At 38.3% G+C, this 22449-nt stretch overlaps 1 protein-coding gene across 1 annotated transcript in view; it reads left to right on the top strand.

Annotated features, from left to right (window-relative positions):
• Positions 1-22449, top strand: part of cfap61 (cilia and flagella associated protein 61) — a 177344-nt gene that overhangs the window by 69617 nt on the left and 85278 nt on the right. Inside the window, exons 14-16 of the mRNA XM_072267103.1 lie at positions 6599-6676; positions 9765-9971; positions 10750-10878. Of these exons, the coding sequence (XP_072123204.1) occupies positions 6599-6676; positions 9765-9971; positions 10750-10878 (414 nt within the window). The remainder of the gene's footprint in view (positions 1-6598; positions 6677-9764; positions 9972-10749; positions 10879-22449) is intronic.

Raw genomic sequence — 22449 nt, 5'->3', positions numbered from 1 at the left:
TTTTGTTCTTAACATAAGACCACATGGGCAGAATTAGGCCATTCGGCCCACCAAGTCTATTCTGCCACTTAATCATGGCTGATTTATTTTCCCTCTTAACCTCAATATCCTGCCTTCTCTCCATAACCTTTGACGCCATTGCTAATCAAGAATATTATCAACCTCTCCTTTAAATATTCTCAATTAATTGGCCTCTACAGATATCTGTGGCAATGAATTCCATAGTTTCACTACCCTCTGGCTAAAGAAATTCCTCCCCACCTCTGTTCTAAACTGACATCCTTCTATATTGAGGCTGTGAGTCCAAAACTCACCCATTATTGGAAACATCCACTCTGTTGAGGCCCTTCAATATCAGTGGGTTTCAGTTAAATTCTCTCTCATCAGAGCTCAGAGCCATCAAAGATTCCACATATGTTAACCCTTTCATTCCTAGGATCATACTCGTAAACCTTCTCTGGACCTTCTCCAATGCCAGCACATACTTTCTTTAGATATGGGGCCCAAAACTGCTCACAGTTCTCCAAATGTGGTCTGGTGAAGTTTTTAATGAAGTGTTGACAACTAAAAAAAACATTGGGGTGCATTTAATTTTTGAAACATTAATGAAAATAGATCAGTCACAAGTATGTTCACTTGTCCCGTGAGTATCTCGTGAATATGATGCTATAATATGATGTAATAGTCTTGTGCCATTAGAATGATGTAATTGTCTTGTGATAGTGAGGTGACGTGATGTCACATGATGGCATGTTCTAACTGGTATATAAGGGGAGACCACAGTTGGAGAGAGGGGAGGGAGTGGTTATAATTTACTTCTACAATCCATGTAAAAGGTTGGATTTGGACAGCCTATTAAAGATACAAGGAAAAAACAGACATAAAGTAGTGTGGTGTGCAGATTTCAATGCTCATAGCACAATATGGGGGGATCAGATTACAGATCCAAATGGAAAGGTAATTGAAGATTTGATGGAAGAAAGGGATTTGGTGTGTATGAATGATGGTAGCGGCACAAGGATAGATATAACAACAGGAACTGAGTCAGTGTTAGATATTACGTTAGTGTCTAATACCTTGGCTGGCATTAGTAACTGGGGAGTTTGGACTGCTTCAACAGTAGGCAGTGATCACTACCCAGTTTTGTGTTCAGTGGGTGAAGGAGTTGAAGTAAAACCGGGTGGCGGAACCCCAAAGTGGGTGTTTGAAAAAGCTGATTGGGGTAATTTCCAGAAGTTGAGTGAAGAAGGGTTGACAAAGATTGATATTTCTGGAAATGTAGATGAATTAAACAGTCAGGTGACTTCAGCAATTATCATGGCAGCAGAAGGATCTATACCTAGGAGTAAAAATAGGATGAATAGAAAACTGGTACCATGGTGGACAGAGGAATGTTGCCAGGCTGTAAAAAACAGAAATAGAGCATTCAGGCTAGTTAAAAGAACCCATAATATGCAGCATTTGGTTCAATGTAAGAAAGCACAGGCAGTGGTGAGAAGAACTATACATCAAGCTAAAAGGGCAAGTTGGAGGAGTTTTTGCGACAAGGTAGGAAGAACAACACCTGTGGGAGAGATATGGGGAATGATTAAGAGGATGGGAGGGGATAGAAGGGAATGGGAATATCCAGTAATGATACCTGAGGAGGAAACTGCAGTCTCCAGTAGAGATAAGGCTGAGGTCATGGCCAAGTCATTTGTACTGATACACAGTTCAGAAAATTTGTCTGAAGAAGGGAGAAGAAAAAGGGAAAGAATAATGAGCCAACACCCAGGTGTGTTAAGCAGGAGAGAAGGAACAGATGATATAATTGATGATCCATTTACATTAGCAGAAATGGTGAGAGCAATAAAGAGATCGAGACCAACCTCCCCAGGGAAAGATCTGATATGCTCTGTGATGCTAAAAAATCTAGGAGAAGGAGCACTCTTGAAGTTGCTGCATTTTTATAACAGAGTATGGGAGGAGGGAAGATTACCAAGTGCATGGAAAGAAGCAGTAGTAATTCCAATAAGGAAGCCTGGCAAGGATCTGTCAAAACCCACTAGCTACAGACCAATTGCATTAACATCAAGTATGTGTAAGATAATGGAAAGGATGATAACAGAAAGGTTATCATATGAGCTTGAGAAAAGGGCAAGTTATCAGAGGGTTTTAGAAAGGGAAGGAATTCCATGGACTCAGTGATTATGTTAGAGACTTAAATAAGGAAGGCCCAGGCAAATAGAGAGTCAGTAGTGGCAGTGTTCTTTGACATTGAAAAAGCCTATGATATGATGTGGAAGGAAGGATTATTAATTAAGCTGCACAAGATGGGGGGTTGGTGGGAGAGTTTTTAATTGGATTAAAGATTTTTTGTTTGGTAGAAAAATTCAAGTTCGGATTGGATCAGAATTATCAAAACAGTACATAGTGGAAAATGGCACACCTCAAGGTAGTGTGATTAGCCCGTTACTTTTCATCATTATGATCAATGTTGTCTTCACAAAGGTACCAGTGGATATAGGTAGGTCACTGTTTGCGGATGATGGGGCCTTGTGGAAAAGAGGCAGGAACATGGACCATATAATCAGGAAACTACAAGAAGCAATTGATGAAGTGGTGGAGTGGAGTTATGATTGGGGATGTAGATTTTCAGTAGATAAAACTCAAACTGTATTTTTTACCAGGAAAAGGGTTGAGGTAGGGAAGAAGTTAAGGATGTATGGGGTTGAATTAGAAAGGGTTATATCATTTAAATTTCTGGGAGTTATATTTGATTCACGATTAACATGGGCAGACCATATCAGGAAAGTTGAGGAGAAATGTAAAAAAGTAATAAATGTGATGAGACGTTTGACTGGTAGGGAATGGGGAGCAAGTTGTTCAGCTTTGAAGAGAATGTATGTGGCTTTAGTAAGATCTGTATTGGATTATGGAAATATAGTATATGGATCAGCAGCTAGGTCTCTTATAAGGAAACTGGATGTGATTCAGGCTCAGGCCTTGAGAGTGTGCAGTGGGGCTTTTAAAACGTCACCAGTGTCAGCCCTACAGGTAGAAATGGGAATAATGCCTTTGGAACTAGGAAGGATGCAACTGATGGCAAACTACTGGGCTAATTTGCAGGGGCACAATGATTCTCACCCTACTAAAGGAGTGTTGCAGGAGTGCTGGGAAAATGGGAGGTTTCAGAGGGATACCTTTAGTCGGGTAGGGAATGATATCGCGAAAGAATGTGGAGTATTTGATCTGAGGATAAGTCCTTCAGTAGTTTATCCGGTTGTAGCTCCATGGAAGCTTGTATGGCCTGACATAGACTGGCATTTGTTAGAGGTAAAAAGGAAAGAAAGATATAAAACAGATTTGATAAATGCATTTAACTGTCATGTGATGGAAAAGTATAGTGATTATACTCACATTTATACGGATAGTGCGAAGGAACCTGAAACAGGAGTGACAGGGTTTGGGTTGGTAATACCAGCAAAAGAAATTGGAATCAGCAGAAGAACATCTAATAAGTTAGGGGTGTTTACAGTGGAGATGCTGGCAGCGTTGGTTGCGTTGCAATGGGTGCAGAAAGCCAGACAAGCCAAAGCATTGATATGTTCAGATTCATCCTCAGTTCTAGCAAGTTTAAGGTCTTTTCACACAAACAGTCGGCAAGATGTACTTTATGAAGTCCTTCAGTTAGTTACAAGAATTGCAAATCAGGGACGTCAGGTAAAATTTCTATGGGTTCCAACACATGTAGGGGTGAAGGGGAATGAGAGGGTGGATGAGTTGGCAAAGAGGGCGTTAAAGAAAGAAAATGTGGAAATGCACATTAGTATCAGTAAAGCAGAGGTTAAGTGTGTAATCTGGGAAAAAGTCAACTGAATGTGGCAAGAAAGATGGGACAAGGAGGGGAAAGGGAGGCATTTATATCAAATACAAAAGAGTGTTGCAGTTACTAGGGTAGGTAATGGAAACAGAAGAGAGGAAATTGTGTGGACTAGGTTAAGGCTGGGGCATTGTGCATTAAACAAAACATTGAAAATGATAGGGAAACACCAGACAGGATTGTGTGAGGAATGTCAGGAAGAGGAGTCAGTAGAACATGTAGTTTTGTGTTGCAGGAAGTATGGGAGACAGAGAGAGATGATGAGAAATAAATTAAGGGAGTTGGGGATGCAGGAATTCACATTAAAAGGGTTGCTGGACATGGGTGAGAGAGCACAAGTCCGGGTATTTTTAGCGTTTTTAAGGGGTACAGGGGTTTTTCATAGAATATGACGAATAAACAGGAATAGGATACTAGGTTGGTCAAAGATGGGAGGGTGAAGTGTAGGTTTGTATATATATATATGTGTGTGTGTGTGTGTGCGCGCGTGTGCGCGCGATTGGGTAAAGGGATTTAGAATGTATGTCTAGTGCACATTCTGGAGCAGAGGGTGGCGGTAATGCACCATTAAGCTGGATGCCAACTGCCGTAAAACAAGATACAGACAGTTTGTTTTTGGTGGGAACTCACCGTTGGTAGGTACGCCATCAGAGAAGAAGAGTGAGTGAGAGTGAAGAATCCGAACAAACCCCAAAGGGTTTGGGGTTAACCAGCGGCATTCAGTGCATTACAGGTGTGACTGACATTTGGAACCGTCCGTACGTGGCACGCACGTTTTGGTAACCCTTACACAGTTTGGGTATTGTGTGATCACCACTTCTGTCAGAAAGATCAGTTACTTTGAGAACTCGTATTCTGCATCATAACTTCGGAAAAGGTATTTCTCGGCTGGAACCGGTGTCCGCAGTTTTGACTTTTCTTCATCGCAAGGTTCGGGAAGTCTCTCCTCTCGGTTATTTCATAAATCATATGGACTTATTAAACTACCACCTTAAGACTGTGCTTAAATGAGATCTGTTGAGAATTTTCTTTAAGTTTGATCGTTTGATAACTATAGAAGCGTAACGCTATTAACATCCATTTAAGTTAATCGTTCGTTTACTGTTCCATGTTAATTTGAGTAGAGGTTAATAAATGTCGTTGTTTATTTTATAAAAACTCAACTCAAATTTATCTCCATTGCTGCTGATTCATAACACTGTTGTAAGGGAAAGAATTAACTGTCAAGGAGAGAGGTCCAGGAGGGGGAGTGGAGTCTCAGGGTATTACTCCCGATTGGGGGAACATGTGTCAGACTTGCAATCAGAGTGGGATATCATCAGAAAATGTAGAGAGCCACTATGAAAGGTAATAGTTAAATGAAAGAATATTTGCTGAGGTGAATTTCCAACAAGAATCTCTATGGCCTGTCAAGCAAATTATTATTAAGTAACAATAAAACAGGACTTGCGTGCTCTGCAAAGGTCCACTTCTTTGTGAAAGGCCCACATCATCTGTGAGCCATTCATGCATAGAAAAAAAATTGCAGAGGTTCTTAAAGAACAAAAACTCATCACAAAAGTTTCTGGGATTCTTTATTGGGTTGTTTATTTGGGTCAATATGCCAATTAATTGGGACTGGAGGCTGTTGCCAAACAGTTTCTAATTAGCTTCAGTGGCTTCTACTTGTGTGGCCTGTAGACACTATACTGTGCTTAGATCGTACAGTTTTTAAATAGTGCCAGTTGTGTGCATTTTTGTTCATACAGCAATAATTTTTGTCACTGATAGCTGGTGAGGAATAAGCAGTAAGACAATTCAGAACCGTTTTGCTCACTGCAGTTTCAAGCTTTCAGGCTCAGAGATACTAAAAACAGCTAGAGGTGAAAATGAAGCAATTTCACTACTTCAACTAGTTAGGCACTATGAAGAATTTGAAGGTATTGATAGTCAGCTTGAATGTTACAATTAAAATTAAGATTTGGAGAATGCAATCTTCGAATGTATTGTATAAAGGTAGTCCATTATCTGCTTTAGGTTTCTATGTTGATTTTATTTGTTTACAGTCAATCAAAAGAACACGACAGTGTACACTGGATGAATTCTTCCATCAATAACTATCAGAAACTAATGCACAGTTTCATAGGCAGAGTATAATTCTGTATTTTATTTAAATACATAGTTTGTTACTCAGTTAAATAGTAGTTTGTCCTTTTTTTTATTCCTTTTTAACTATTTCCATGAAGCTTCGACTAGTTGGGGCTGCTGCTCCAATGTAATACTGGCCCCAATGTCCCAATTAACTGGAATCTACTGTGTATTACTGGCTACCTCCATGAGTTAGTGTCCCAGAAAAAAATAAAATGCTGATTTTACAGTGCAGGAAGTTCCTGACTTTTCTTTCTGAATATACCTTCACAGAAATTTGTCTTGCAATGTATCAAATTTCTTCTCCTAAATATGGAATGATAGAGCTGATGGCATTTCTTTGCCCAACAACAATTTTATAGTATCATTCAGAAATACAAATTATAGTAAAAACAGGTATCAATTAATGCCAAGGAGCTTGAGAATGTTTTATTTATTTTAATGTAATTGTCTATATTTCAGATTTAGTCAGTTAGGTCTAAATTCCTTCATATTTGTCATTTTCATCCACTCCAAATTTTTAACTATATGATAGCACAAAAATTTTTCTTTTTCTTAGTTTACTTAAGAGTTTAATTAGTCGTTACATTCTGCTTTTTATTTTATCAGGATGGAACTCCAATTCAGGTAATTGTGGCTGACGTTTTATCGGAAATTGTGGGGGTTGCCGTCATCAGGAATGAAGAGGTATTGACTACTTTTAGAAATGTCATTAAATACATGCTGACTATTTATCCACTGGTGAAATAAGCAAATCACTATTTGGAATGTATTAAAGATGTATTATTATATAAATATGTTGGTGGATATTTCACTTGGAAAAGTTTGAATTTGGAGAAAGGTTCAGATGTGTTGGTATATATATCATTATTCTGAGCATTGCTTATCACCCACTCCATTGTCGTTATTGGCTTATATATGTGTCAAACATTTGTACAAAGGAAGTATATTCCAATAGAGTTTTGGAAGTATTTTTGCATTGTTTTGAATATCTAGTGGCCCACGTTCCTCCTGCTGGTTTGTTTAACATGTTATATCTCAGCTGATAGATCTAACACATATGATCATTTTAAAAATGTGTATCTATTGTAATTTACTGACAAAGAAACCCATTAAATCAAATTATGTGGCTTTGACATCCACCACTACAAATGAACTAAGATTGAGTTAACGTAAATTTTATCTGATCATATATTTGCAACATTACAGATGAACTGGCAAAGGACATTACACCCAGTTGGTCCAGTTCAAAATAATTTTTTTCTCTGTTCATCTCCTTTCACTTTTTTGCCCTGATAACTGGAGCTGGCACAATGCCCTAAAATCAGAATATCTATAGAGATAACACCCTTGCATAATGTAGGTTAGAGGGTAATAACAGGGCAGCATTAATTAAATATTAATGACATTTAGAAGAAATGGAAAAAATAGCTTGAGTCTTCATAAATTTACTTCAATGAATTGATCTTGGGGTGTTACTAAGGTGAAAGGTCAATGAATATCACCTAGTTACATTATTTTTCATGTACATCTTACAATGATTTACATGAATGGACATACTGAATATCCAAATATACATCTGAAGGCCATTTTAATTCTCACTGATGATTTCAAACTGCTGTACATGAGCAGTAACCCGTTACTCATATATTTATTTAAATGCCTGTCAGTACTCTGTTACTGCCAGTTTCTTATCATTGCTGAAAGCTAAAAGTTAAATACATTTGTAATTAAATTCTTCATGAAATGTATCTTAGAGGTTTAAGATATAATCCATAAATTTGTGGAATGGCTGTTTAATTGGAAGATAAATTTTAGTATAGGAAACTGTGAGGTGCATTTGTTTGGAGGAGAAAGGATAAATAACTGTGTCCTGTTTAGAGTCTGAAAGTGTTCGAGGCATCCATGAATAAAGAAACAGTAATCAATAATCAACAAACAGTAACAATGGAGATTAATAAAGTAATAATCAGCAGATCAAAAATACCAAGGATAGAAATGAAAATCAAGAAGATTAAGTTCATACTTAACCTTAAATAGAGTATATTTGAAGAACATTGCATAGTTCTTGTCTTCATATTGTACAAAGGTTATAGAGGCACAATAAAAGTTCTGTAACATTTACAAGGAGGATATCAGATCAAGAGATTTGACATAAACTGATCGTTCCAAACAAAATGGAAAATTCTGAAAATACTCAACAGTCATGTATCATCTATGATTAAGGAATAGAGTTAATATTTTAGGTTGATAACCTTTCATCAGAACTGCCTGACCTATTGAGTATATTTTATGTTATTATTTCAAATTTCAAGCATCTGGAGTTTCTTTTAGACTGGGTTAAGTAAGATATATTTTAAAGCTCTTTACAATGGGAAATCTAGGTGCATCGTTAATATGATATATATTCAGATATACCAAATTTTATGGAAGGGAAGGAACTATCACAAAATATAAAAATTGGCCCAAATTTTTCTCCCAGTTATCCTTGATTTGCATTTCTGTTGATCAAACCTCCAGGTAATATCAAAATCACACAAAATAACCATAATATCTATGCCTCCGATAGTTAGAGTTATTCTCCAGTGTTTGGATTTCAATCTCCACACAAATGAATTTGGTTGTGGTCATCTGAGATCAATCACCCCTGCTCCAGGCTGTCTTCAAGATGGTGCTGTAGGCCTAATATTTCTTTAGTAGCTTCATCAATGACTTTTTTTCCAAAATAAGGTCAGAGATGAGAATGACGGCTGATGATTTAACAATGTCCAATTTAATTCTCAGCTCTTCAGCAAATGAAATCTATATGACATTCAGGCATGGGCTGATTATTGACAAGTAACATTTGTTCTATAGAAGTGCCAGGCAATGCCCATCTCCAACAATTGAGAAGTTGACTACCTCCCACTGACATTTAATAACACTGCCATCATTGTGTTCCCCACTGTCAAAGTACTGTGGAGTTGCCATTAACCCAAAATGTAACTGGACCATGCACATAAAAACAGTGTTGCAGAAGCAGGCCAGAGGCTAGGTATCTTGTGGCGAATGGCTTGGGTACAATATTTGATAAAATATTCTCAACTTCCTAGGATAACTATGGTATCAATAAATTGGAAGATGTTTGGCAAAGCTTCATTGATCCCATCAACCACTCTAAACATTCACTGCAAAACACACAAAATGCTGGAGGAACTCTGCATACCAAGCATCATCCATGGAAATGACACAGTCGATTTTTCAGGCCGAGACCCTTCTTCAGGTCTGAAGACCTTCATTACCTGCACCACCACTAGTACATTGTTGCTGTTGTGTGTACCATTGGTGAAATGCACTGTCGTTATTTGCCTAGGCCACTTCAATATAACCTCTGAAGTGCATGATCTCTTTCAGTAAGAAAGATGAAGGCAGCGGGTGCATGAAAACACTACTACTCACAGGTTCCTCTTCCAGCTGCATACCATCGCACCTTGGAAATCTATTGCTAGTCTTTCATTGTCAATGAGTCTAAATCCTGGCACCCTATAATTAATAACACTGCAAGTACTTCGTCAGAAGTACTGCCACAGGTTGAGAAGGTGGTTCATTACCACCTTTTCCAGGGCAGTTACAGATTAGTCAGAAATAAACAGAATATTGATTAAATGCAGTAGAAAGTCAGTTATGTTTGAGATTTTCATCCACAGATTAAATTGTGGTGCTTAAAATCTTGATGTTACTATTTTTGCCTGCTTTATTCTGCTTTCTGTTCATTATTACTTTTTTGCTTTTGCAGGATATTGAATATATCCGTTCACATTATAACATTGAAAATTTCATCTACTTCAATCATCACCAATGTGAAGAACATGGACATCTCCATCACTTTGCTTTAAACCCAATTTTCTACCACTATACCCAACATTTTCTCAAAGAGATACTCCGGATTACTTTAAAGTCATGTCTTTACTATCCTGTTTATCCAAAATCTTTACCTAATAAGGTAAAAACATGTCAAAATAGTGTTTAATAGTCAAAATAATGTAATATTTATAGATTATTTATATATCGTATTTTAAAACTGTACTTCATTGTTCTGAAATATTCCACTCCATGTGTAGAAGATTTTGTCTGCAAAGTACCCACACAATTTTGTGAATAGTTTTCATAAAGATTTAACTTTCCATTTATTAACTGCCTTATATTGCTACAGAGCCTACATTTTTGTGTAGTTTTAGAAAACTGTAATATCATTATGCCTGCATCATATTTAAGTTCATCTGTGACCATTATATGGAAAAAAATTCTCAAACATCTGTGTTACATTAAATACTTTGGCCTAAGCGTTCTTGAAACGTGTTATTACCCTGAGATGATGGATGTGAAAAGGATATTTCCTCATTTTGGGAGAAAGTAGAACTGGGTTCACTGTTTAAAAATATAGACTCACCAAAGTACGATAGGGGTGAGGTCAAATTTTAGGTCTTTGGAACTTAAAGGATGGTTAAAGCAAAATCTTTGAATATTTTAAGAAAGAGGTATATAGATTCTTGACTAGCAAGAAGAATAAAACCATGATCAGGACTTATCTGGAATGTAGAATTGAGGTTACATTTAGATTAACCATAAACTTATCGAATGGCAAAGTAGTCTTAAGGGGCTGAGTGGCCTACTCCATTTCTAATTTGTAAATTTCACACTTATTCGCTGTGAAACTAATTATGTATCTTTACAATGTTTTACAGTTAAGTAACTATAAAAACCATTACTTTCATCTGCAGAGTCCACATGCGCATTCTCTGACATCTGCTCTTCACTTTCTTGTTCCTGTGCGCCGGAGACGACAGATTATCTATCCATTAGAACAACTTGGCATTAATGCCCCATCAAAACAAATCAGAGTGGGTAAGGTGGGTGATAAGAAATGTAGAAAAGATATGGCAGTGTGATGGTCAATGTTAATGAATGTACAGGATGCCAACCATATTCATGAGCCTTTGGCTTTTAATTGCTGTTTCACAAAAAAACGAGAATTCTAATATCAGTGCTTGAGGAATATGAATATATGTGTATGCTGCAACACTAACAAATGGTACACAGATCAATGTTCATCCTTTTATCATCTCGAAACATTTATATGTTTGGCTTATGATGTTGTAGTCATGGCTGCCTGGTTGGTATTTTTGTGCAACTTTAGATCCTCACCTCACCATCGAGAAATTACAAATTGCAATTTTCCATTCTTACATTGAACCTTAGGCATATTACCACCTTATCACAGAATGATGATCAGAACCTTGATGTAAACCTTGAACAACAGATATGTAAATTCAGTAAGATTTTGATGATATTAGTTCCCATATTGTGAATAGGTACGGAAGTCTCAGTGGTGATGAGCTTCATTCTGGTTTAATATGTTGGAGTAACATTGGTGTATCTATTATAGAATTACTTCTGCTTTCATTACTGCAAATAATTTTTCATGGAATTTTCAGTGCAAGTTTGAATTCTTATCTTTACTCCAGGAAGTATTTTCCTTTTTTAAGTTCAACACATAGCATTATTACTTTAACAGTACAGCACACTTTAAAATTCATCGTCATTTGCTTGTTTTTCTTTTTGTTTTTCAGGAATCTGTTGTTAAAATAGATACTGCTTTCTAAATGACAAATTTAATCAGATTCATAGTCATAATTCTAGACGGTAGTCTGCATATATGAGAAAAACCTTTCCAATTAACTTGGTTGATAAATTGCATTGTCTTATTGAATTACTGTCCAAATGATTAACTGGTTTTAAAAAAAGAATTATTTAGATAATTCATAGAATAAAACAGAATGGTAGAAAGCAATAAATACACATGTTAAAAGGGAAGTCATGAATTCTCCCCGTAAAGTATCAACAGAACTAAGATTCAGCTATATCAGTAGTTCAAAGGAAAGCATGTATGCAGAATGCAACTCTGAGATTTCTCTTCTCCAGATAGCCATAAAATACAGAAAAACCACGGAAGTAGTTGGAGAAAAAGAGCCATCAATCTTCACCCTCCCCTGCAAAAAAAAACAAAAACTCGCAAACCCTAACTAACCCCACCCCCAAAATCCATCCTTCTCACTAAAACTAACAGATCGCCCACACGGAGAAACAGCAACAAAGACATCAAACCCCAAACCCCCAACACTCTCCTTCACACAAAAAGCTAATATATCGTCCATACAGTGAAACAGCAACAAGAACATCAAACCCCAAACCCCCAGCCAGGGCCAGATTTAGTTGGGCCGGGGCCCCTGGGCTGGAGGCCCTGATGGGCCCCTGCCGATACCGTAAAATGCTGCTGTACCAAGCAAAAAAAAGGCAAGAACAAGAGCAAAGGTCATACTGGTCCTAAATATCAAAGCTGTGGACCAAAACATTGGTTTAGTACAATACGTAGGCTATAAACTTATAGGCCTTAAGAGGGAGGACAGAAAGTAATGCAGATTCTTAGTTTGAAGGACAGCATCAGCTGTTTCAACACAACAGTTGACACTGTTGATTCCAACAAGATTCAATGTGTGTGCTACACGTGGAACCCACTCAGCAAGTGGATTGATTTCCTTGATGCGGGATTGTAAGCCTTTGTATGCACCAGACATACTTGCAGCATTGTCATAGCACTGACCCCTGCGGTTGCTTATGGCAATATTCATCTCTCCTAAAACTTTGAGCACAGACTCATATAAAGCCTCCCCTGTGTGGCTTTCAATGGGTAGAAATCATAAGAATCGCTCCTGAATGTTTCCACCAGTTGACATATAACATAAAATGAATGTGAGCTATTCTACGTCTGCAACACCTGTGCATGAATTGATGCCAATAGAAAAGTATTTGGCCATTTTGACTTCACTAACGATCTCTGACAGAACTCGATCGCTCATGAGCTCAATAAACTCCTCACATGTTTTAGGTGAAAGGTATGAATGGGGTGCCTGATCCTGCATTTTCAAATTTCTGTATGTGCGCCTTCAAAAATGAGTCAAGCTCAATTATTACCTCTAGAATGCCCATGTGGTTGCTGTTATCAGGCCTGCCAAATATGTCATTGGAGTCTTGGATAGCCAATCCCCTCTCGACCAAATTCGTCAAAACCACCACCATTCTTCTCAATACGTCGGTCCAGTAGACACACTCTGACTCGAACTGTTTTTGCAGTTCTGTATCTATTCTTCCGCTGTCAGACGCTAGTGTAACATAGGTCAGTATCATTTTCATGTGGTGTTCGCTATTTTCATGCTCTCCTATGCGCGCAGCGGCATGTTTCCAGTCGCTAAAGCCAGTTTCGAAGATGGACTGACAGTTACCATCACTGAAGATGCCACATGCAAAACAAAACACACAGCCAGTGGAAGGGGAATATAAGAGCCATTGCCTTGATATGTACTCACCATTTATGAGCTTGCGTTTGAAGTGAAATTTGGAGAAAAAACCATCTCTGCTGTTTGTATACTCGTTCCGAAGCTTTGATATCCACATCCTTATTCTGGCAGGACTCCGGCCCTTTCTTAGCCCAGTATGCTGGGACTGAATATTCTAATGTTTTCTTTCCCCAGCAAGCAGATTCAGTGCTGTAAGGATCCTCAGTAGCAGTAACGTTAACATTAATGGCGGCCCAACTTGGTTGTTCGGAGCCCTCTGTGGTCAGGAATCCCAAAATCATGCTCTCTGCCTCTTCAACGTTAGCTGCTGACGGTGGTCCTATGCTAACGCTGGTGCTAGTGCTCGCTGTTGAACAAGTCTCCATTTGTCCACCAGTCTCAGACTGTGGCAAGAGCGATGGTACTGCTGCATCATTGAGAACAGGTTTAAAAAATTCTGTCAAATTCAATGTCTTTTTTAATGCTTCTTTCTCACAGTCCTCTTTTCCTTGTTTCTTTTTTCTTTTCTGTGCTCCACTCTTGTATTTTTTTTGTCCGCCATGATGATAGCTACCTATTTTGGGCCCCTCTGCAGCTCTGGCCCCTGGGCTGCAGTCCAGCCTAGCCCTGCCTAAAGTCTGGCCCTGCCCCCAACCCACCAGTATCCAACAAGAAAGAATGGGTGGGAATACAAAAAAAAACATAGAACTGAAACATAGAACTACAGTCTAATCCATTCAATCCATTCGATACAACTATCTAGAGTGCCAGAACTATACTTTAGTACACAAACCAATATTTGAGTGGAGCCTTAGGAAATACCATCATAATAAAGAGTCTGCTTGCATGGGAAATCACATACTCATTTGAAGGGCAGAACCAGATATGTACCCCACCAATCTGAGTACACGTTTTACAGGTGTTCCTTTACTTTAACAATTTAACATAATGACTGGTGAATTTAGAGACTTTGAATGGATTGCCCAGGATTTAGGTGGGGAAGGAGGACACGTACTGAATTCTGCATGCCATTTCTTGCTCACAGCACATCTAGATGACATAGAGATACAAGTTTGTATGCAATATGATGAAATGAATGTAAGCACAAGCAAAGTGAATGAAAGAAAGTACTTCTCTTCCACTGGTAGAAATGGGCAGACCAGTCAGCATCTATGGAAAAGGGTAAACAGTTGATGTTTCAAGCCACGACCCTTCATCAGGACTGCCTTCATGAGCCCTGATGAAGGGTCTCAGCCTGAAACGTCGACTGTTTACTCTTTTCCACATATGCTGCCTGGCCTTCAGAGTTCCTCCAGCATTTTGGATGTATAACATTGTCATTTACTTCTTTGGGTTGATGTTGCAACTTCAAAAGTACTTGATACTTCCTAAAAATGCTACATTACTTGACCACATATCACCTGCGGAATCAGAGGAGCACCCACACTTGATCACTGTTATACCATGATCAAGAAGGCTTACTGTGCTGTCCCACACCTGCACTTTGGAAAGTCTGATCATCTGGCTGTACTTCTACTTCCGGTGTGTAGGCAGAGACTAAAGACATCAGCACCAGTGGTGAGGACCAAGAAGGTCTTATCAAGTGAAGCAGAGAAGCACTTACAGGACTGCTTTGAGATGGTAGACTAGACAATATTCAGGGATTCATCTTCAGATCTGAATGAATACGCCACAGTTGTCACTGACTTCATCAAGACCTTTGTGGATGAGTGTGTGCCTTCATCAAGACCTTTGTGGATGAGTGGCGAACGTACCGGACATACCAAAACCAAAAGCCGTGGATGAAGCAAGAGATTCGTAGTCTCCTGAGAGTTAGATCTGTGACATTTAAGCGGTGATCCAGAACTATATAAGAAGTCCAGGTATAACCTATGGAAGGCTATTTTAAGAGTAAGAAAACAATTCCGATTTAAGTTAGAGACAGGATCAGATCACGTCAGCTTTGGCAGGTTTTGTAAGCCATTGCTTTTTTCAGCAGCTCTGGCACGGTAAGTGTTGGTGTCAGAGACCTGAGGGAGGGAGGGAGGGAGGGAGGGAGGAAAAAGAAAAAAAAAAACGAAAGGAGCAGCTTCGAGTAAGACTGGTCTTTTTCGGCTCTGGATGTACAGTAAGTGTTCGTGGCAGAGGCCTAAACTCAACGGCAAATAAAAGGAAGGTAGGACCAAGCAGAGTGTGCCAGTGATAGAGTGGGAAGTCTTTGGTTTAATAGGGCTCGACGAGAACGGGCAGAGGCACAGCTATGAAGAGGGAAGCCTTTTTTTTAATTTAGAGTAGTCAGGATGGAATGCTCCTCCTGTCAGATGTGGGTTTTTAGGATACCTGATGGTTTCCCTGATGACTACATCTGCAGGAAGGGCATCCAACTTCAGCTCTTGACTGACTGGGTGTATTCAGGATCATCTGGGAGGCTGAAGCCATTATAGGTGAGACTTTTAAAAAGATGATTACACCAAGAGTACAGGTGTTGGACAGTAGATGGGTGGTAAGGAGAGGTGAGGGGATTAAGAAATCAGTGCAGGGTTCCCCTGTGGCCAGATGAGCAGTCTCAGATGAGCTAAATGTCTTTTATGTATGCGTTGAAAGGGAAAATAAAACTACATCTGTGTGAATCCCTGCAGCATACAGTGACCCTGTAATCTCTGTCTTGGACGCCGACGTCAGGCACTCTTTCATAAGGGTGAGCCCTTGAAAAGAATCAGGAACCAATGGTGTACCTGGAAGGGCACTGAAAAATTGTGCCAACCAATTGGCAGGAGTGTTCAAGGACATCTTTAGTGTCTCACTGTTGCAGCCTGAGGTTCCCACCTGCTTCAAAAGGGCAACAGTCATACCAGTGCTCAAGAAGAGTAGGGTGAGCTGCCTCAATGACCATAGCCCAGCTAAACTCACATTTACTGTGGTGAACTGCTTTGAGAGGTTGGTCATGCCCAGCATCAACTGTTGCCTAATCAAGGACCTGGACCTGCTGCAAATGTGCCTATTTCCACAATAAGTCTACAGTGGATGCAATCTCACAGATTTCTCTATTCAGTCTTGGATCACCTGGACAATAGCAAAAGACCTCAGGCTGCTGTTTACTGATTACAGCTCAGCGTTCAACACAATCATACCCTCAGTACTAATCAACAAGTTCCAAAACTTGGGCCTCTGTATCTCCCAATGCAACTGGATCTTTGACTTCCACATCAGGAGACCACAGTCAGTGCAGATAGGAAATAACATCTCCTCCTCACTGACAATCATCACTGGTGCACCTCAAGGATGCATGTTTAGTCCACTGCTCTACTCTCTCTGTACACCCGACTATGTGGCTAGACACAGCTCAAACACCATCCATAAATTTGCCAATGACAAATTTTTGGCTGAATTTCAGATGGTAACGAGAAGTCATACAGGAGTGAGACAGATCAACTGGTTTAATGATCTTGAAAAAGCAATCTTGTACTCAGCGTCAGTAAGATCAAGGAAAAGATTGTGGACTTCAGGAAGGGGAAGTCAAGGGAACACACACCAGTCCTCCTTGAGTGATCTGTAGTGGAATGTGTGAGCAGGTTCAAGTTCCTGGTTGTCAACATCTCTGAGGATCTATCTTGGGCCCAACATATTGATGCAATTACAAAGAAAGTACGACAGCGGCTATATGTGATTCGTAGTTTGAGGAGACTTCAAAGACTAATATGTCACCAAGGACTCTTGCAAATTTCTACAGCTGCAATGTGGAGAGCATTCTAACTGGTTGCATCATTGTTGGGTATGGAGGGGCTACTTCATAGGATTGGAAAAAGCTGCAGAAAGTTGCAAACTCAACCAGCTCCATCATTGACACTAACCTCCCCAGCATCGAGAACATCTTCAAAAGTATTTCTTATTGTAATTCAAGATTCAAGATTCCAGATTCATTTATTATCAAAGAAAGCATAAATTATACAACTTTGTGATTTACTTGCCATAAAGCAGTGGACCTGAAAGAACCCAATTAAAGAAAGAAAGAATAAAAATAAAAGACCAACACTTGATGCACAAGAGAAAGGAAAAAAGTCATGCAAATAATTGAAGCAAACAACTGCACTCTGAACCATTCCAAATTTATAGTTGTATTAAATTAGGTCTGGCAATCTGCTGCTGCAAAGCAACAGATCCATAATATAACATGGTTATAACATGATTATAACATGGTTATAACATGAATATAACACGATTGAATGAGCAGATGAGATCGATATCCACAAAAGGGTTTCAGAGAGCAAATCAGAGAACAAAGAAGAAGTACTAAGATATTTGCAGTTTTGAAAAGATATTTGAGTTGAAATGTGGCATTTTTGTAAACAGCTTATTTAAACCAGGACACTGACATGAGCATACTCAGTTCCTTTTAGGCTAGAACTGGAGATATTCACAACATCTTGCAGGTTTTCACCCAGCTACCACAATGAGGGGTCATTGAAATTCTCTTTGTACAAAAAGAGTCAATTTCTTTTAATTTGCAAGTCACTTTGCAAGAATGGCAATGTGCCAATGTAGACATACTAAATATAGCTGTACCTATGTAAATTTTATCTTATACTGGAAGCAATAGGGAATTCAGTCCTTCAATATCAAGTCAGAATTTGGCCAAAAGCCAAATCAGCAAAATGATGCCTGATGCTCCATCAGTCGTAATAATATCTTCATTCAAATGGAAGTCTGCTGTGGTAGTTGTTTTTGAACTATGAGGGGTGATTGATAAGTTCGTGCCCTACAGTAGGATGAGATGAGTTGTTAACTTCAAACTTTCTGCATAATCACTCAAAGAGTTGAACTGCATGTGCATGTAATGAGAGCTGTATAACTCCTCTCCTTCTACCTTAGGCCACGAACTTATCAATCACCCCTGCTGTGGACCACCTGGAGGTCCAAGACACTCTCATTACATGCACGTGCAGTTCGACTCTCTGAGTGATAATGCAGAAAGTTTGAAGTTAATAATTCATCTCTTTCCACCTTAGGCCACGAACTTATCAATCACCCCTGCTGTGGACCACTTCCACAAACAAGGGATCCGTATGCTCCACGGCCACTGGACTAAGTGGGTACATGTAGGAGGGGACTACGTTGAAAAATAAATGTGCTAGGTTTTCTAAAATTGACTCCTTCTACCTTAGGCCACAAACTTATCAATCATCTCTCGTATAATAGCAAACCAAAGAATACCAGCTCAGTTACAAGATACTTACTGACCATTTTACATGGTAGATCATGTATCCAACCCATATAAATCCTGGGTACTCTGCATAAAACAAAGTAATGATACATAGACACAGAAGGCATGCTGAAATAGTGTTTCTGCTGCCTGGACTGTTTTGAAGGAGGCCTGCATCAATCATCAGGAAAATAGTTGAAAATCAGATGAACCTGCTGAGTACTTCCTAAGCTTGCCATTCCAAGGCCTTAGACTTTGTTGTGGTGTTGTTATCTAAGGGAGTGACATAGAGTCATACAGCATGGAAACAGATCATTTGGCCCACCATGCCCATGCTGACCAGTGGGCCAATTTCCAGCATTTGGCCTGTCGTCCTCTATGCCTAGAGGATTCAGCTGCCTATCTAGAAACTGTACAGTACTGTGCAAAAGTCTTAGGCACATATTTATACTGTATATTGCTGTCAATAATTCTGCTTCTGCTGCTCTTTCCAGCAATGTTTTCCAGGTACTCTCCATTGTATGGAATGTATACGATGTCTGTGAGTGAATGCAGATATGATAGTGGCATTTAAAAGCATACTGTTGTGTTTGAGAGGATTTAGATAGCCAACGAAAATACAGGGGACAGAGGGAGATGGATCATGTGCGAGTGGAAGGGATTGGTTTAATTTGCCATCATGTTTGGCACATACTTTGTGGGCTAAGGGGCCTGTTCCTGTGCTGTACCGTTCTATATGCTCCAGGTGATCAAGGTCCCCCTTTGATCTTCTCTAAATCACTTACTCCTTATCCTAAATTTATGTCCTCTAGATTTTTCTAGCTCTGATGTAGGGGAAAATGCCAATATCCTCATTTTCCAATGATGCATCACTCTTCACAGCTTTTCAGCTTCAATTACATGCCCTATTCCAACCAAAGTGCATCTTGCTGGAAGCTAAAATTGCTTCAATGAACAGCAACAGTAGATTTTTATTCACCTACTTTCCGTTGAGAATGTATGGATTACATGGGCATCTTGATTATTTTAACCTCCTTTATCCCGTAACAATATGACATTTTTCACTGATGTCATTGTGATTGATAAATGGATGTTTATACTTTGGATTTTAAGTGGTTGAGTTGTAATTTTGTTGGCATTTTCAATATATTACAGGAAACAGTAAGGGTAGATGGGGAAATTGATTTTTGCTGGTTGGAACATATAGATCTGCTCTTAAAAATATGAAGCAAGCCCTTCAGTAGTAAAATTAGTGAACAGCCCCAGCATGCAAAGGCTGGTAGAAATTTGGAACTCTTTTCATAAAGGTCAATTGATGCTTGGTAAATTGTTAATATTAAATCTGGGGTTGATAGATATTTGTTGATTTAAGAAATATGAGGTGAGGTGAGGAGAGGTACATGTCTAGTCATGTTTCGTTTTACTTGCTGACTTTAGCTAATAATAAGTTTAAGTTATACTTCTATCTTGATAGAAGTGTCAATATTGCTGCTTTCATACTAGTTGAAGACTGAGGATCATACTAGTTCCTGGTCTACTGGATTTCTAATCTCAATTTCACTGTATGTTATGTTAAATCTACCTTTCACTCCTAGTAGTGTTATCAATGCTGTTGGTTCACTAATATAATAAAATAAAATAAACAGTTTGATAGTCATTGCTGGAAGTCAACCTTCCTGTTCCCTGGGCATTATTGCAGGCCAGTGTGCTAAACTCAACTGTCTTCAGCTGATGGTGAAGAAAAGTAGAGATGTTTGATAATTTCACAATGTCCAATTCTATTTGTAATACCTCAGACAGAGAAACATTCTATTCCTGAATGCAGCAAGAACTAGACCACATTACTACTGCTGAATTTGCACCATCATCAATGATCTTAAACTCATCTAGACTAGCCATAAGTATTGTGGTTACAAGAATAGGTCAGAGTCTGTGTTAAGTGACTCACTTTCTAACACCCCAAAGCCTAACATTCAGTTACACTCTACAAGGTGCAAGTCAGGAGTATGATGAAATATTCTGTGTAGCTGGATAAGAGTCTAATGATACTGATGAAGTTCAAAACCATCCAGGATTAAACAGTCTACTTGACTGACACTCAATCTACTGTAAACATTTCTTTCTTCCATTACTGGTGCATTTTGTCTAAAAAATATACTATAGTTACTCACTTAGACACTCCTACAGTATATCCTAATCTTGAAACTGGTATTGACAAAAAGAATATGACAAGAAAGTGCACATGAACATTACTGATTGCAAATTCCCCTCTTAATTACACATCATCCTCCATCTTGACCTGGAAATATGTTACTGTGCCTTCATCGTTAAGAGTTGTAAGTCCTGGAACTAATAGAAGATAATTGACGTGAAATATTAATTCTGCCTCATGTTTTGAATTGTTTCCAGTATTTTCTGATTTATAAGTTGTCTGATTGTAGCTTGCAGTGTTGCTAACAGCCTCAAAGCAAGCCAATTTCACAGTAGGAGCTTGAAGTAGGTATTTGGCCTGTTGTTTTCAAATGCTAGGGTCTAACACCTGTTGGATGAAGGATACCTCTTGTTTTACTTTGCCATTTGTGGCTGATGATGATGATGATGCAGTTCTGATCACTTGACATCCATTTTGGGTCCTAAGAATACCTTTTTTAAAAATTGATGTTTTGCAGTCTAGTTTTTTTTTTCATTTTACTAAAATGGAAAAATATGTAATGAAGGAAACCTGATGAGCTATAATTATATTTAAATGCAACTTCACTAGAAGTATGGAATACAATAAGTTGGAATTCACCAAGGGAAGAAGTAAGGATGAACAGAAGATTTTGTTTTAGGTAAAGCATACTAACAAATGGATAAATCCCATGATACAAGTAAAAGGGATAAAAAGAAACTCTATTTTGTAAAGCAAAGAAAAATAACATGACACTGATCTCACCAGCAATCAGATTTGACCACTCCTTTGAGTGCCATATTCAGTTCATTCTGCTAATGGGTTTTTGAAATAAGGTGTGTTCTGGGACCAATTCACCTAATCTTAAACTCTCTGCGGCCAATTAGTTTGTACCTTGCCTAAATGAAAGGAGCACTGATTACTGAAGCATGACAGCTGTAATCTTTGGAGAATGCTATAATGTGTTTAGAATCTCATGTTCTGTTTCTCAATCTATCCTTTTGTCATCCATGGGAGAAAAAATGCTAAACAGCTACTTTCTATTTCTCTTTCAAGCTATATCAATTGTGGTGAAAATTTTGAATCACCTTAAAATTCCAAGTGCAAAGAGAATTTATATGTAAAATTTATAGAAATTTAATGAGATAATATTTCAGCTACTGATACACTCATGTAAATATCATTATGCATCAACAAGATTTGATTTCCCCAAGAGTCATTGAGAATGCATAATGGATATAATACTGGAAGCAAAAGCATAAAGCTAAAAATTTTAATACTGTGCGTGATTTTGAAAGGTTTTCAGATTATTAATAATCTTAAATATTGAAATATTATCAACACTGAAAATGCATCATGATGGATTTGTTATATGATAGAAATGCCAATGGATAATGAATATTTGTATCTTATTGATGCATTATCCCATATTATCAAACATTATTAGATCATTTTAGCAGCTTTATGAGTTTAGTTTAGATGACAAATGGAACATTTTAAATTCAATCACATTTTTGAAGTGTTCCATTTTAATGCTAGTGGAAGTTTAGAATTTATACATTTATGTGTTTAAAAATCTAATGAGTCCATGAAATACAAAGGATAAAAGGTGTCACTGTCACAGAATCATAATAATACAATTTGAAATTCTAACTCAAAGAATTGCATGAAAGAATGAAAGTTTTTGTCACAGATATAACAGAACTAATTTTATTCA

This window comes from Mobula birostris, chromosome 8 (assembly GCF_030028105.1).
Source record: "Mobula birostris isolate sMobBir1 chromosome 8, sMobBir1.hap1, whole genome shotgun sequence".
Classification (NCBI taxonomy): Eukaryota; Metazoa; Chordata; class Chondrichthyes; order Myliobatiformes; family Myliobatidae; genus Mobula; species Mobula birostris.
This window is presented reverse-complemented; position numbering and strand designations above follow the sequence as displayed.